The sequence below is a fragment of the Eptatretus burgeri genome, chromosome 10 (genome assembly GCF_056783735.1).
Source record: "Eptatretus burgeri isolate ZD-2024b chromosome 10, Ebu_testis_v1, whole genome shotgun sequence".
NCBI classification, from domain to species: domain Eukaryota; kingdom Metazoa; phylum Chordata; class Myxini; order Myxiniformes; family Myxinidae; genus Eptatretus; species Eptatretus burgeri.
In genome coordinates, this window is record NC_140970.1 from 28,128,705 (window position 1) to 28,146,377 (window position 17,673).

Sequence of the window (17,673 nt, forward strand, 5' to 3'; positions counted from 1 at the left end):
AAAATTTTTCATGGCAGTGGAAAATGGCTGCCACAGCCATCAGCGGCTGAATTTGAGATGGCCCAATATCCAAATCTGTTCATAATATGATAGGTTATGAGTGTGCCAAATTTGGTGCTTTCCTCACAAAGTGCACAATTGTTATGCTATATTTAGCTAAGTTGCCCCACTAGTTAAAAAATTCTAGTCGTCAGATCCATATCTTCACCAAAATTGAATCAATTATTCTTTCACACACACACACACACACACACACACACACACACACACACACACACACACACACACACACACACACACACACACACACACACACACACACACACACACACACACACACACACACACACACACACACACACACACACACACACACACACACACACACACACACACACCGGGTCCACCAAGTTTCGTCGGAATTCGTCCACCACCTTTTGAGATATTGTGCTATATATCATTTTTGGCCCTATCTCTCAATAGTGAAGAATCACTTTAAAAATTCCAGTAGTCGGATCCGGATCCGTCCACAACTTTTTGAGATATCCTGAACACAAACAACAGACAGAAAGGGGTGGAAACATCACCTCCATCACCTTCGGTCGCGGAGGTGATTAAATAATTTAATCGGAGGAGTTGATTAAATAAAGGTCCCTCGGTGTTGGTGAAGAGTGGACGAGTCGTCGCCGGCACCCGAAGCCGAAACAAATCACAAATGCTTGCCCGAATGCACTCTGGGACACTGCATCAGCGACACAGCGACACATCAGAGTAAAAATGCAGACGGCAAACTGAATTTCAAATCGATTCCGAATCCATAACGTATTCACTTAAATCGTACGTACTTTCCCGCCTCATTGTTTTATGCAGCCAATCAGCAGGTAGAGCAACGCCGCCAAACTCCTCCCCTAACTCCGCCCACCGCCGCCGAACTCCTCCCCTAACTCCGCCCACCGCCGCAGAACTCCTCCCCTAGCTCCGCCCACCACCCCCTCGTGTATAATCTCAGTTCCGCATGAGAGAACGTGCAACACAATGAAATATTATCCTTTGTAAGAGCTTTGGGAAACAGTGCGAAGCTGTTGTCGAAAATTACGATTCCACGTGGGTAGGACGTCATGGCTTCCGGATGTGACGACAGATACAGGACGTAAGTGACTCGCTGTCGGAAGTGACGCTTCCAGATGGAAATGGCGCCTGTGGCGAGTTGAGGTAGTCGGCGACAGACGGACGTTACGACTTCGGTGAGCACAGCGACAACAAAGAGTGGTGCGGGGAGGGTGCGATGCAATGGACGGACCTGGCGGAAGGAGGCGATTGGTGAGAGACGTTTCGATTCGGCATTTTTTTACCGGTATTATTGTTGCGATTATTTAATTTGTTGTGTCGGTGCTCGATTGACTGGGGAGGTTTGTGGAAAGTTTTGTGGAAGTGAACACGGAATTCTGTTGGATTTGTGTGCCGCGGTGACCCGGCTGAGGTGTTCACACGGACACACGGCCTCAACCTCAGCTTCCCCGCCTCTTTGTGCGTCTCCCTCAGCGCTCTGTGGCTCGCAGGCGTTACGAGCTTGAGGATATTTCCGATGATGAGATTGAAGGGAAACGAACGTTTAATGTGGAAGAAAAATTGAGGAGCGACCGATACAACGGCAACTTTGTTCGATACATGAAGGGCAAAGGTGAGGTTTATTTATCCCCCCCCCCAACCCCGAAATGTGCCTTTTTCCTCCACAGTCACTGCCGTTGATCGTCTCGTTGTTTTTGTTTTGTTTAAAGTATATCTGATCGAATTAGATTTACTTTTCCAAAGTGGTATCATGTCTGTTCTAAACTTTCAACATAAATTCATTGAGGCTCCTGTTTTTTTTGGTTTTTAAAGTTCTTATCTCTCTGCACCTCCACCCCCTCCCCGGGGTCCTCTCGTCCCATTCCACCCCCTCCCCGGGGTCCTCGCGTCCCCTTCCGCCCCCCCTCCCCGCGGTGCTCGCGTCCCCTTCCGCCCCCCTCCCCGCGGTGCTCGCGTCCCCTTCCACCCCCTCCCCGCGGTGCTTGCGTCCCCTTCCGCCCCCCTCCCGCGGTGCTCGTGTCCCCTTCCGCCCCCCTCCCCGCGGTGCTCGTGTCCCCTTCCACCCCCTCCCCGCGGTGCTTGCGTCCCCTTCCGCCCCCCTCCCCGCGGCTCTCGCATCCCCTTCCACCCCCTCCCCGGGTGCTTGCGTGTCCTCGTTGCCGCCGCCCCAAACCCCCGCGCGTCCTCGTTGCCGCCGCCCCAAACCCCCGCGCGTCCTCGTTGCCGCCGCCCCAAAACCCCCGCGCGTCCTCGTTGCCGCCGCCCCAAACCCCGCGCGTCCTCGTTGCCGCCGCCCCAAACCCCCGCGCGTCCTCGTTGCCGCCGCCCCAAACCCCCGCGCGTCCTCGTTGCCGCCGCCCCAAACCCCCGCGCGTCCTCGTTGCCGCCGCCCCAAACCCCGCGCGTCCTCGTTGCCGCCGCCCCAAACCCCCGCGCGTCCTCGTTGCCGCCGCCCCAAACCCCCCGCGCGTCCTCGTTGCCGCCGCCCCAAACCCCCGCGCGTCCTCGTTGCCGCCGCCCCAAACCCCCGCGCGTCCTCGTTGCCGCCGCCCCAAACCCCCGCGCGTCCTCGTTGCCGCCGCCCCAAACCCCCGCGCGTCCTCGTTGCCGCCGCCCCAAACCCCCGCGCGTCCTCGTTGCCGCCGCCCCAAACCCCCGCGCGTCCTCGTTGCCGCCGCCCCAAACCCCCCGCGCGTCCTCGTTGCCGCCGCCCCAAACCCCCGCGCGTCCTCGTTGCCGCCGCCCCAAACCCCCGCGCGTCCTCGTTGCCGCCGCCCCAAACCCCCGCGCGCCCTGGTTGCCGCGGCCCCAAACCCCCGCGCGCCCTGGTCCCGCGGCCCCTGGTTGCCGCGGCCCCAAACCCCCCGCGCGCCTGGTCCCGTGGCCCCTGGTTGCCGCGGCCCCAAACCCCCCACGCGCCCTGGTCCCGCGGCCCCTGGTTGCCGCGGCCCCAAACCCCCCGCGCGCCCTGATCCCGCGGCCCCAAACCCCCCGCGCGCCCTGGTTGCCGCGGCCCCAAACCCCCCGCGCGCCCTGGTTGCCGCGGCCCCAAACCCCGCGCGCCCTGGTTGCCGCGGCCCCAAACCCCCGCGCGCCCTGGTTGCCGCGGCCCCAAACCCCGCGCGCCCTGGTTGCCGCGGCCCCAAACCCCCGCGCGCCCTGGTTGCCGCGGCCCCAAACCCCCGCGCGCCCTGGTTGCCGCGGCCCCAAACCCCGCGCGCCCTGGTCCCGCGGCCCCTGGTTGCCGCGGCCCCAAACCCCCCGCGCGCCCTGGTCCCGCGGCCCCTGGTTCCCGCGGCCCCAAACCCCCCCGCGCGCCCTGGTTGCCGCGGCCCCAAACCCCCCGCGCGCCCTGGTTGCCGCGGCCCCAAACCCCCCACGCGCCCTCGTTGCCGCGGCCCCAAACCGCCCGCGCGCCCTCGTTGCCGCCGCCCCAAACCGCCCGCGCGCCCTCGTTTCCGCCGCCCCAAACCGCCCGCGCGCCCTCGTTTCCGCCGCCCCAAACCGCCCGCGCGTCCTCGTTTCCGCCGCCCCAAACCGCCCGCGCGCCCTCGTTGCCGCCGCCCCAAACCGCCCGCGCGCCCTCGTTGCCGCGGCCCCAAACCGCCCGCGCGCCCTCGTTGCCGCCGCCCCAAACCGCCCGCGCGCCCTCGTTTCCGCCGCCCCAAACCGCCCGCGCGCCCTCGTTTCCGCCGCCCCAAACCGCCCGCGCGCCCTCGTTTCCGCCGCCCCAAACCGCCCGCGCGCCCTCGTTTCCGCCGCCCCAAACCGCCCGCGCGCCCTCGTTGCCGCCGCCCCAAACCGCCCGCGCGCCCTCGTTGCCATCGCCCGCCCTCTCGTTGCCGCGGCCCCAAACCCCCCCGCGCGCCCTGGTTGCCGCGGCCCCAAACCCCCCCGCGCGCCCTGGTTGCCGCCGCCCCAAACCCCCGCGCGTCCTCGTTGCCGCCGCCCCAAACCCCCCGCGCGTCCTCGTTGCTGCCGCCCCAAACCCCCCCGCGCGTCCACGTTGCCTCCGCCCCAAACCCCCGGCGCGCCCTGGTTGCCGCGGCCCCAAACCCCGCGCGCCCTGGTTGCCGCGGCCCCAAACCCCCGCGCGCCCTGGTTGCCGCGGCCCCAAACCCCCGCGCCCTGGTTGCCGCGGCCCCAAACCCCGCGCGCCCTGGTTGCCGCGGCCCCAAACCCCCGCGCGCCCTGGTTGCCGCGGCCCCAAACCCCGCGCGCCCTGGTTGCCGCGGCCCCAAACCCCCCGCGCGCCCTGGTTGCCGCGGCCCCAAACCCCCGCGCGCCCTGGTTGCCGCGGCCCCAAACCCCGCGCGCCCTGGTTGCCGCGGCCCCAAACCCCCGCGCGCCCTGGTTGCCGCGGCCCCAAACCCCCGCGCGCCCTGGTTGCCGCGGCCCCAAACCCCGCGCGCCCTGGTTGCCGCGGCCCCAAACCCCGCGCGCCCTGGTTGCCGCGGCCCCAAACCCCCGCGCCCTGGTTGCCGCGGCCCCAAACCCCGCGCGCCCTGGTTGCCGCGGCCCCAAACCCCCGCGCGCCCTGGTTGCCGCGGCCCCAAACCCCCGCGCGCCCTGGTTGCCGCGGCCCCAAACCCCGCGCGCCCTGGTTGCCGCGGCCCCAAACCCCCGCGCGCCCTGGTTGCCGCGGCCCCAAACCCCCGCGCGCCCTGGTTGCCGCGGCCCCAAACCCCGCGCGCCCTGGTTGCCGCGGCCCCAAACCCCCGCGCGCCCTGGTTGCCGCGGCCCCAAACCCCCTCGCGCCCTGGTTGCCGCGGCCCCAAACCCCCGCGCGCCCTGGTTGCCGCGGCCCCAAACCCCCGCGCGCCCTGGTTGCCGCGGCCCCAAACCCCCGCGCGCCCTGGTCCCGCGGCCCCTGGTTGCCGCGGCCCCAAACCCCCGCGCGCCCTGATCCCGCGACCCCTGGTTTCCGCGGCCCCAAACCCCCGCGCGCCCTGGTCCCGCGGCCCCTGGTTGCCGCGGCCCCAAACCCCCGCGCGCCCTGGTCCCGCGGCCCCTGGTTGCCGCGGCCCCAAACCCCCCCGCGCGCCCTGGTCCCGCGGCCCCTGGTTGCCGCGGCCCCAAACCCCCCCGCGCGCCCTGATCCCGCGGCCCCTGGTTTCCGCGGCCCCAAACCCCCCCGCGCGCCCTGGTTGCCGCGGCCCCAAACCCCCCGCGCGCCCTGGTTGCCGCGGCCCCAAACCCCCCGCGCGCCCTGGTTGCCGCGGCCCCAAACCCCCCGCGCGCCCTGGTTGCCGCGGCCCCAAACCCCCCGCGCGCCCTGGTTGCCGCGGCCGCGCGCCCTGGTTGCCGCGGCCCCAAACCCCCCCGCGCGCCCTGGTTGCCGCGGCCCCAAACCCCCCGCGCGCCCTGGTTGCCGCGGCCCCAAACCCCCCGCGCGCCCTGGTTGCCGCGGCCCCAAACCCCCTGCGCGCCCTGGTCCCGCGGCCCCTGGTTGCCGCGCGCCCTGGTCCCGCGGCCCCTGGTTGCCGCGGCCCCAAACCCCCCCGCGCGCCCTGGTTGCCGCGGCCCCAAACCCCCCCGCGCGCCCTGGTTGCCGCGGCCCCAAACCCCCCCGCGCGCCCTGGTTGCCGCGGCCCCAAACCCCCCGCGCGCCCTGGTTGCCGTGGCCCCAAACCCCCCACGCGCCCTCGTTGCCGCCGCCCCAAACCGCCCGCGCGCCCTCGTTGCCGCGGCCCCAAACCGCCCGCGCGCCCTCGTTGCCGCTGCCCCAAACCGCCCGCGCGCCCTCGTTTCCGCCGCCCCAAACCGCCCGCGCGCCCTCGTTTCCGCCGCCCCAAACCGCCCGCGCGCCCTCGTTTCCGCCGACCCAAACCGGAGAACAAGTATTTGATACACTGCCGATTTTGCAGGTTTTCCCACTTTCAAAGCACGTAGAGGTCTGTAATTTTTATCATAGGTACACTTCAACTGTGAAAGACGGAATCTAAAACAAAAATCCTGAAAATCACATTGTATGATTTTTAAATAATTAATTTGCATTTTATTGCATTAAATAAGTATTTGATCTCCCAACCAGTAAGAATTCCGGCTCTCACAGACCTGATAGTTTTGTCTTTCAGAAGCCCTCCCATTCTCCACTCATTACCTATATTAACTGCAGCTGTTTGAACTCTATCTGCATAAATGACAGCTGTCCACACTCAATCAGACTCCAAGCTCTCCACAATGGGCAAGACCAGAGAGCTGTCTCAGGACATCAGGGACAAAATTGTAGATTTGCACAAGGCTGGGATGGGCAACAGGACAATAGGCAAGCAGCTTGGTGAGAAGGCAACAACTGTTGGCGCAATTATTAGAAAATGGAAGAAGTTCAAGATAACAGTCAGTCTCCCTCGGTCTGGGGCTCCATGCAAGATCTTACCTCGTGGAGCCTCAATGATCATGAGAAAGGTGAGGGATCAGCCCAGAACTACACGGCAGGACCTGGTCAATGACCTGAAGAGAGCTGGGACCACAGTATCAAAGAAAATCATAAGTAACACACTATGCCGTCATGGATTAAATTCCTGCAGCGCACGCAATGTCCCTCGGCTCAAGCCAGCACATGTCCAGGCCCGTCTGAAGTTTGCCAATGACCATCTGGATGATCCAGAGGAGGAATGGGAGAAGGTCATGTTGTCTGATGAGACCAAATGGAGCTTTTTGGTTTAAACTCCACTCGCCCTAGTTGGAGGAAGAAGACGGATTGGTACAACCCCATGAACACCATCCCAACCGTGAAGCATGGAGGTGGAAACATCATTCTTTGGGGATGCTTTTCTGCAAAGGGGACAGGACGACTGCACCGTATTGAGGGGAGGATGGATGGTTCCATGTATCGCGAAATCTTGGCCAACAACCTCCTTCCCTCAACAAGAGCATTGAAGATGGGGCGTGGCTGGGTCTTCCAGCATGACAACGACCCGAAACACACAGCCAGGGCAACTAAGGAGTGGCTCCGTAAGAAGCATCTCAAGGTCCTGGAGTGGCGTAGCCAGTCTCCAGACCTGAACCCAATCGAAAATCTTTGGAGGGAGCTGAAAGTCTGTGTTGCCCAGCGACAGCCCCGAAACCTGAAGGATCTGGAGAAGATCTGTATGGAGGAGTGGGCCAAAATCCCTGCTTCAGTTTGTGCAAACCTGGTTAAGAACGACAGGAAACGTCTGAGCTCTGTAATTGTAAACAAAGGTTTCTGTACCAAATATTAAGTCCTGTTTTTCTGATGTATCAAATACTTATTTCATGCAATAAAATGCAAATTAATTATTTTAAAATCGTACAATGTGATTTTCAGGATTTTTGTTTAAGATTCCGTCTTTCACAGTTGAAGTGTACCTATGATAATTACAGACCTCTACGTGCTTTGTAAGTGGGAAAACCTGCAAAATCGGCAGTGTATCAAATACTTGTTCTCCCCACTGTATGTCTTGCTTCCATCCTCTGTGATTTACCTATTTTATTTCTCATGTACCTCTCTTGTTTTTGTTGGCACTACTTTTATCTGCACTAAATGTTCATTATAAGTGAATATGTTTGACCATTTGGACTGATGTATGTGTGTGATAACCTGCACTGGGGCTTCCTACCCCACTCCATCCCCTTTTCACAGACTTCACGTACCGTTATGTGCAAGAAGAGGGCCTCCGTGTTCCACTTGTGTTCGAGTCGCCAGAGGGGCTTGACATTCGGTAACAATCGCTGTGGTGTCAAGATGAATAAAACTTGCGCCATTGTTTTCTTCTTATGGTTTTGTATTGTAGTTGTTGACTCCAATGCCTCACTATACCACATAGGATGCCAGGATCAGACTTTGGCGTAAATGATGTGAAGATGCATGTCGGTAAGTCTCACATACTGCTCCATCTCTGTGGCCCTTTCTGCTGCTCTGTTTTATTGTCACAACACTGTCAAAACTCCCTACCCTGTTGTTTTCAGGAAGTCGACGGATCATTGACGTCATGGACGTTATGACGCAGAAAGGTATAGAGATGACCATGTCGCAGTGGGCACGCTATTACAACACTCCAGAAAAGGAGAGGGAAAAGCTATACAACGTCATCAGCTTGGAATTTTCTCACACTCGGCTTGAGGAACTTGTGCAGAGACCAGCCGTGGTGAGAAACACTGCTGTGTATTACATCTTATACGATTTCCCACTCGGCCACATCTTTCACAAAGCAGACCATTGCTTCTTGGTCTTCAATTTTTTTTTTAACTCAATCCCCACTTGATTCTCTACTTGAGTTATTGAAGTTGCTTATCATCCCTCGCCTTTCTCAGGTCGATCAGCTGGATTGGGTGGACGCCATGTGGCCACGAAAACTTAAGGAACGGCAGACGGAGACGACAAATGCTATTTCAGAAATGAAGTATCCGAAGGTGCAAAAGTGAGTTTGTAGCTGATGTGTCACAGACACCTCAGAATCAGACGGTCCATTTAAAATATTTTTCGGATATCAAGAAAATAAGTAAAGTAGTGAAATCTATTTCAGGTCCAAGCATAACAGCAGTTCCTCTCATGGTCTCTTGTCTTAATTGCTGTTTTAATTTGAACCCTGATTCAGGTACTGCTTGATGAGTGTAAAGGGATGCTACACAGACTTCCATATCGACTTCGGTGGCACCTCAGTTTGGTATCACATCCTGCGAGGAGGGAAGGTGAGTCCAGAAGTGCTCTGTATGTTGGGAGAATGACATTGTCCTTTTCCAATGGTTGCTGTTCTTTCTTATGTGGGAGAACAAAAACTTGCCAGAATATATATATATATATATATATATATATATATATATATATATATATATATATATATATATATATATATATATATATATATATATATATATATATATATATATATATATATATTGTTGCGGATTCGCGCCCGCCGGCGTGCGGACGGCCACGTAACTCGAATCGCGGCACGTCGCCCACCGGACGGACAATCCCGTCGTGACCCTCTCGGACTAACGCCGGGAACTAGTCACGGGTGGGCCTTTCGGCCTCACCACGATCGTGCCAATCGGCCCCCCGCGTGGGATAGGGTTGCTCGCCAAATTCGACCTACCTAAGGACCCACACGGAGGGTAGACCGGGCGATCGCACCTCGCCGCAGGTCGACTTCGGACACGGGCCACTTTAAGCGACCCGTTCCGTACTATCGGGATAACCGAGCGGTGTTATCGTCAACCCCGACAGTTCGATTAATTATCGGGCGTTTTAGCCCACGACCAACCCTTTACGTGAAGTAAGATGGAGATTCAATAGAGGAAAAGACGAAGCGAAACGGGAAAAACAGTTCAACATAAAGCACATTTATTTCGCGATGGCACACGGATAGCACACATATACAATTATACACCAAAAGCAAATGTAACAAAAGAAGAAACACCACAATAATGCACAAAAAGCAAATGTAAAAGAGAAACACAATGCAGATCTACCACCGACTACTGAGCACACGGCAACACTTATACAGTTTTACTTCACAGACGGCGCCGACAACACATATACTCAAAGCAAAAGAAAAAGGGACCACCCTCCCCTATGAGGGGGCAGACGGGCCTGGGGCCGAGACCGCGTCGAGCCTACCCGTCTGGTGATGAGCCGCAAAATGGCGGTGGCGCCCCGACTCCGCGGGCCTCGCGGACAGTGTCTGGAATGGGGTGGGAACGGGGCCCCCTTCTCGCACTATCGCAGCGCGGGGGGAAACAGGAGGGGGTTGTTGATGCTTGGGGGGATGAGGATATCTCGCTGGTTCGGGTCCCGCGACGAGCGTCTCCACCGCGACCTCGGTCGCGTTATCGGCCTCCCCTCTCCGCAGCTCCCCGACTCTGACACGAGCGCCCCCTTGACTGCCTTCGCCGCCGCCACCTCTCCAACTCTCCACAGCTCCGTCCAACTGCTTTCTCCGACGCTTCTCTTCTCCACTCTCCTTGACTGACTCTTTCCGACTCTTTCTAACTCAACTCAACTGCCTTTTTGGCGAGCGAATGCGGCCCTTTATAGCCCCCGTGGCTTCGCTCCTTCACCTTCGACCCTCTACCTCTGGCTGGCTCCCCATTGGACAGAAGAAAAGTGGGCGTGAATGCTTTTTTATCCGCGAATCTGCATATAGCGATTATACTCCGACGCACCTGGAGGCGGGGCCAAATCGCCCCATGCTCACTGATAGGACGGAACAGAAGTGGGCGTGAACCGTTTTTGATCCAATTTCTCGGAAAGGTTGGTGTTTTTGCACCCGCTGCTCGGTGCGCGCCCTGCTCGAGTCCAGTATCGGTGCCCACAAGCGGCGCGGGAATGGCGGTGATGCGATGGTTGCGAGGGCGAGTTGTGATGGTAAAGGTCGTGGCTGTTGGCGTTGTTGTTGTTGTGAAGCGGCGTTGCGGTTGGTGGTTGTTGTGTGATGGCTGTTGAGACGTGGTTGGTGGTGGTAGTAATGGTAGTAATGGCGGCTGGTCCAAAATAAAGATAGTAAAAGAAAAACGGCTATCTCGAGGGGTCGCAGCCCGAATGAATGACATTTATTCCCTCTAAACAACGGGTTTGGGCCTAACTACACATATACTTAGAGATATCTCACCTAAGGGACCTGAATGGTGGCTTGCGAATTTTGTCAACCACAACAATATATTTTATATATATATATATATATATATATATATTTTTTTTTTTTTAATTATTTGTATATATATCGTTGCGGGCCGGAGGTCCCTCCCCGGTGCACTCGGGGAATGTCACACGAGGGAGTGTGACAATGACGAACTTGGAAGGATAATACAATCTCGTAACCGGTGGCGAGAACGACCACTAGGTGGGGGAAGTTACGTCGTCTCCCACCAGACTCCCGGAATTGTAGGCCATCGCTCACGGATAATTCCGTGACTTGGTAGGTCGCTGAACCGACCGTGGACACCAATACCTCAACAGCATAGCATAGGGTCGAGGGTCTTCCTGCCAGGTGTAATCAGTTTCCCTAATTAACCATGTAGTTTCGACTATCGGGGAACCTCGAACTCGGTACGCCTTGCCCGAACCGGATCACTCTACCAACTACGGTAGAGTACCAACTCCCAATTCCGGATCGGATGCAGCCGAGCGGAACTGCCAAGGACGTTCCGGCTCGAATGAACCGATTATCGGGGATAAAGACCCGGCTAAACTTTGATCCGAACCATGCTGGACCAATGAAGGAAAAGACAAAAACGAACTGGCAACATTTCTCCAATAATTTATTTACACTAAGCAAGGAAAGTCATGTGGTAGAGGTGCAAGTTTATTGGTGTGTTATACAGGGGACAGAAGAGAAATGTCGTGCGACAATTTTACAGCAACTTACAAAAGAGGACACAGAGCAGACTTGTCGCGAGAATAATACAGGCAAGAATTACAATGATCAAAAACTTATACAATTTGACTTAATTTCAGGTGCCACTCACTCAGACACACACTCAGACAAAATAAACCCAGTTGAATGGCAAAAGACTTTGCAGCCAGGGAGGGAGGGAGCTGAGGTTGCAGTTCTTTTGGTACCTGAACGTTCCGAGGGAAGGGACGCTCCGTGGTGCGGCACCTGACATAGGTCGTGCAGTTCGGCCCACAGCCACATGTGTGGAGACCGTGTCTGCGAAGGAGCCCGGGTGGAGAGCGCAGAGTCCAAGGTAGAACGGGGCAGCAGACAGGACCCAACGAGAGACCCAGTCAAGGTCGGGTGTACTCGGACCAGCACAAGAGACGGTCCGCCGAGGCGAGACGTGGGCAGGCCCTCTATGATCACGACCTTCCTTCTTCAACCAACCAGCAAGGGACCTACTCAACCGCCAAACTCAAGACTCCACCACAGAACTCCAGAATTCCAAACAACTCAGCCACTCAACTAACGACCTTCCTTCTTTCTTTGCAACCAGCCAACGAACCCACCAAACTCTCTCACTACCAACCAACGAACTCTCTGACTCTCATTCTACTCTGAGGATGGTGTCTTAATTTATCGATCCCCCTGGGCGGGGAGGGGCCTTGGTGAAGCTGACGTCACTGTCTGCCCTGATTGGACAGGGCCTTCATGGGGTCCGCCCTTTCTGGGCGGGATTTCGGCCAGGCCGGGAAAGCCCGCCCACTCCATGCGTGTTTGAGGAAGGTGGACGGTGGTACAGCCAAGATTGAATTGGAACGTTTGGGGAAACCGTGGAACTGGAACATCGAACGGGAAGATTTTGCCTCGAGAAACAAGCCTCCGGAGACAGCAGATGGACAATGGTGCGCTGTGGCCAGTGAACCGAGGGCTGCAAGCGCTATTGTACCGTGGATGGTAATGGAGGGATATAATGATTTATTGATCTAACTAAAAAAACACCCCAACGCACCCCCTTTTACTTGCCCACTACACACAAGGAGGGCTTCGTATACTTAATGGCATAACTAACTTCAGGACAACTTTATGTTTGTTTGCATATGGTTCCGAGAACCATAACTATATATATATATATATATATATATATATATATATATATATATATATATATATATATATATATATATATATATATATATATATATATATATTCCTGAACTCATAAGCCTGGTGTTGGCGCAGTGGTTAGGGCAGCGGCTTGGGATCCAAAAGGTCCTGAGTTCAAGCCCCGTTGGGCCACTGAATTAATACACCAGGGGGTTGACTCAGCCTGTCATCCTTCCGAGGTCGGCGAAGTGAGTACCAGTGTACTGGGCCTCGTGTATACCCTGGTTAAAATAGGTGTACCATATCCCTGTGTCGTAAGAGGCGACCAGGGTTGCGTCAGGAAGGGCATCCAGCGTAAAACATGTGCCAAATCACTATGCTGATCATACGGATGATCCGCTGTGGCGACCCCTAACGGGAGCAGCCGAAAGAAGAAGAAGAAGACGAAGATATATTCCTGAACCCACCAAAGAATCCTACAATCTGACCTGGTAAATGTCCTGTATACCTATATCTACCTTGGAAAGGCAAAGTGTCTCAATGGTTTGAAAACCAGATCAAACAGACAGTGTACCATTCTTGCTATGCTGTTCAAGCATGAGGAATTTACACCACCCGCCGGTTCATTTCACCACCTTTCGGTCAGTCCAAAAAGATGTTCTGCCCGCCTCTCCGAGAAGTAAGATTATTTACGAATTTTAGTACCAGTGTGATGCTAGGTACGTGGGCTGCACAACTTTGAGATTGATGGATCGTATTGAACATGTATGCCTGATGTTGGCTTAATGGTTAGGGTGGTGGGCTTGGCATCCTAGGATCCTGAGTTCAAATCCCACTTGGCTATTGAATTAATACCAGGTGGGGTTGACTCTGCCTGTCATCCTTCTGAGGTTGGCAAAATGAATGCCAGCTTGCTGGTATCCTGTGTTGGAGTGACGACCCATCCAGTATTGTGCCCAATAGCCAAGGAGACTGCTTCGCCAGCACCAACGCTCTGCGCAGAGTATGGTCCCAATCGATGGCTGGATGGATTGAACATGTCCCTTTGGAGATCAGACAGGGTCAGTCCACTGAACAGAGACCACCAACTCGGGCTTGTAAGAATGTAATTAGTACGACAACTATTCCCTGTGCTTCTGCAATTGGTTACCATCTACTGAATTGTCCTCAGTGTGCAGAGCAATATCGTATTTGCTGGTGTAAAATCCTGAGTCAATGCAATTTAACTCACCTTCTTGCAATGGAGGCCACATTCATCAGGTCAACCAATCCAATTCTTTGTTGACAATTTGTCCGGACTTTATATCTATTTGACGATGACGGCTTGACTGTGTGACAACTGTACCACAGTCAACGTTGTCATCATGAAAACCACCCCCCCTCCCTTCCACCCAAATAGCCCTCAGATAATTAGTATTACGTTTACACTGGTACTTTGGTGATTCATCTCTGCATAATCATTATTCATGATGGCCTGATCCACTTCAGTTGTAATGCGTTCTCTCTTCTGTGTACTTTAATGAGCACGTTATCTCCTGAGATAAAGTCGTGACATTCCTCAGCTGCTGCTTCTGGCAACGCTTCCTTTACCTTTGAATGAAATGTTCTCACAGTCTTGGTTAATCCAATACAAAAGGTGAGCATTGTATCATGCATTTGGTGTATGTCCATTTCCTTTACGCTCACAGGTGCAGAGGATGGTACTCTCATTGGTCGTCCCATCAAAATCTCATGGGGTGAAAGTCCCGTCTTCTTTCTTGGTGTTGAGCGCATCGCCATTAGTGCCAAAGGTATAGCCTCTGGCCACGTAATGTTGGTCTGTATGCAAATTTTGGCCAGTTCTTCAAAATTCCATTGTGGCATTCTACCACACCTGCAGATTGGGGGTGGTATGGGCAATGCAGATGTTGGTTAATGTGCAATGTCTTGCACAATTCTTTAACCACTTCACCAGTGAAATACGGCCCCTGGTCACTTGAAATTTTGCACAAATTCCAAACCGACATATGAAATCCCAAATTAAGAGTTTCACCACTGTAATCACATCTGCCTTCCTGCATGTAAGCCTCTAAATTTTGTGAACATATTGACTATGACCAATACATGTTCATACCCATTACACTTGGTCATGCTGATAAAATCCATCTGAATGTGTACAAATGGCCCTGATGGTGGTGGATATGGTCCTTGAGCAGCTTGATGCCCTTTACCTGGTTTATGCTTTTGGCAAATCAAGCATGTCTTACAATATTGTTCTGCTACCGACATGAATCCAGGACCATACCAGGTTTTACAAATGATATTCCACATCCCCTCTTTGCTTGTATGGCCAATCCCATGCACCATGCGAGCAGCCCATAGTAGCATTGCTTTTGGTGCCACCACTCGCTTATCTTTTGTCCACAAGCCTGAGTCATTGTCGATCTTGCATCCTGCATCACGCCAAGATTGTCTTTCGGATTCGTCCACTGCACGAGGCAAGTATGTCATTAATAGATGGAGAGTTCTTCAAAGACTTAGCTACAAGCAGGGATGTGACCATGGCTGTTGGTGATCTTGCAGATATTTTTGCAGCGTTATCTGCCATGGCGTTTCCCTTAACAATGCTATCGCTCCCCCTCGTGTGTGCTTTACATTTAACAACTGTAATAGCGGAGGGTGAAAGCAATGCTTCAAGTACGTCTGAAATAATTCAGGTCAGGTATTGAAGCATGCGCTGCCGGAGCAGTGCGTCACTGCGTCTGTCCACTTTCCGCCGGTACTCCAGGGGCCTCTGTCTGGCCATCTCCCAGGCAGATACCTGGCCCATCCCCAACTCCTTGAGTTGAGATGCTGATCATCCTGCTGCAACTACGAGGCATGTGATTGGCCTCCTCCACTCATGAGGTTCCCTTACTGAGAGAATCAGATGAGTAGGATCAGTGTCAGGAAAACGAGCCACATGTCCATACAGCTGCAGCTGACGCTCATGGACTATGCAGGTAACAAATCTCATTTGAGTCTCTCAGCAACTACTCATTGGACACAAAGTCCGACCAGCGATCGCCAAGGATTCTCCGAAGAGACCTGGTACCAAAGGAATTTAGTCGCCGTCTCAGATCCCTGGTCAGAGTCGAAGTCTCGCATCCGTAGAGCAAGACTGGAAGCACCAAGGGCCTGAAGACTCAGACTTTCGTCCTGCACAGGTATCAACCATGGTCCAGTGAATCCATGACTCCACAGGCCCGACCCAGATGTCTATTGACCTCTGGCTCACAGCCAGCAGAGACATGAATATAATTGCCAAGGTAAGTGAATCTCTCCGTGGCTTCAACATCCTCACCACAAACAGGTACAGACAAGATAGCAGCATCCAAGATATCATTGAAAGTCTGGATCGTAGTTTTGACCCAGGAAACCCATAATCCCAGTGGCTCCGATTCCTCCTTCAGCACCTCGAGGGCCCCCCAAAAGGATATCCAGTCTCTGCAAAGATGACTCCATCATTTGTGAAATCAAGGTCAGAGATCTTGACATTCCCAAACGATGCTATGTAGCTTGATATCGGCAACATCCTCCCCAGAATCCAGTCCATACAAGCACTGAAAAGTGTGGGGGTCAGTACACGCCCCTGACGAACTCCAGTAATAACTGGAAATAAGTCGGAGATGGTATCACCACACCTCACAGCACTCTCAGTACCGGAGTATATAGGCCATGGGCCAGATATGGCCACCGTGCACCCCTACTACCTCCCGGCAAACCTATGTTTTTCTGAATCCCCTGCATATACTGAACACTAATATGAATGCCAACATTGAAAATTTTGGGATGCACAACCTGTTTTGACCTTTTGAATAGGGGTGCTCTAAAATTATACTTGTATCGATTTGTGTCAAATTCAATTTATGGATGGAATCAAAATGGCATGCAGAAGGCCCAAAGCATATCCAATATACATGTATGATGCATCAAATTGAAGATAATTGCATTCTGATCATCTGTATATGTCTAACAGTGTTGTACATTAAATGTAAATGTAATTATATATATATATATATATATCCCCTATATTTCGAATAAACACAAAATCAACACTCCGTATTCCTCAATAAATATATTTGACATTATATGAATTTTATTGCAGGTGCAGACTATTTAATGATAGTAAGAAACGGTTTTACTTACCTTATATTTCTTGAACTAGAATGGGCACTCGATGGAGCACATACGTTCGCGTCCGCTACTTTTTGTTCTTGGCATGAGAGTGTGGGGAACAGAACAGTGAACATTTTGGTGTTGGTTTCATGCAAATCGGTTTTGATTTGACCGTGTTATGACAAAAACAGCATATTTTGAAAGGTCGTGACCCCACTGACCTTTGACCCCCAACCGCTAACAAGGGTAATGATGTAATTGTGTCATGTCGCCCATCACAAGATTGGGCAATGAATTCTGAACATTTTGGCATCGGTTGCATGCCAATTAGATCAAAATTGACCGCGCTATGGTAAAAATACGAATTTGACCTTTCCGTGACCTTGACCTTTGACCCGATCTAATCAAATGCTCCTTGGATAATAACCCATCATCCCACCAAATTTCAAGCGATTTGGTTTAATACTTTCTGAGTTATGCGAATAACAAACAAACACACACACACACATATTCACAAATAAATAAATAAATACACAGCGACCAATACATAACCTTTCGCAGAATGCGAAGGTAAATATGATAGGCCATGGGCCAGATATGGCCAGCAACATGGACCAGCAACCTCCGAATGACGAAACACTTGTCATTTTCGATGGCAATGCCTGTTTCTACTTCCTAAAGGAGATACCAGGTAACTTCAGCTAGATATGCGATAAAGTGTAAAACATCCTGCCGAAGTCAGGTGATGTGTTTAGCACAGATAGCTACGTACCCAACTCTGTGAAGCCGATGGAACGACTGAGGAGAGGATCCGGGGACAAACTGATTCTGAAGGGGGGAACACTAAAAAAACCTGCAGATTGGAAGTTCTTCTTGAGCAATGATGAGAACAAGCAACAGTTCATTGAACTCCTCACTCGATTCTGGAGCCAAGACGCATATGCCAGCAAGTTACACGGGAGGAAATAATTGTGACTTGTGGCGGATCAGCATATCTACTGACACCTGAAGACGG

At 54.1% G+C, this 17,673-nt stretch overlaps 1 protein-coding gene across 5 annotated transcripts in view; it reads left to right on the top strand.

Moving 5' to 3' along the window:
- Window positions 1–1,069: 1,069 nt before the first annotated feature.
- LOC147018169 (lysine-specific demethylase 2B-like) overlaps window positions 1,070–17,673 on the top strand; it is a 110,039-nt gene continuing 93,435 nt past the window's right edge. The window contains exons 1-8 of one of the 5 annotated variants that reach the window (XM_085897587.1): window positions 1,070–1,320; window positions 1,543–1,681; window positions 7,676–7,754; window positions 7,860–7,906; window positions 8,002–8,180; window positions 8,347–8,453; window positions 8,631–8,724; window positions 14,210–14,311. In XM_085897587.1, the coding sequence (XP_085753713.1) occupies window positions 1,291–1,320; window positions 1,543–1,681; window positions 7,676–7,754; window positions 7,860–7,906; window positions 8,002–8,180; window positions 8,347–8,453; window positions 8,631–8,724; window positions 14,210–14,311 (777 nt within the window). In that variant the 5' untranslated portion in view covers window positions 1,070–1,290. Of the gene's footprint in view, window positions 1,321–1,512; window positions 1,682–7,675; window positions 7,755–7,859; window positions 7,907–8,001; window positions 8,181–8,346; window positions 8,454–8,630; window positions 8,725–14,209; window positions 14,312–17,673 lie in introns of all 5 variants that reach the window. The other 4 variants (XM_085897586.1, XM_085897589.1, XM_085897590.1 and 1 more) reach the window with 4 other exon arrangements.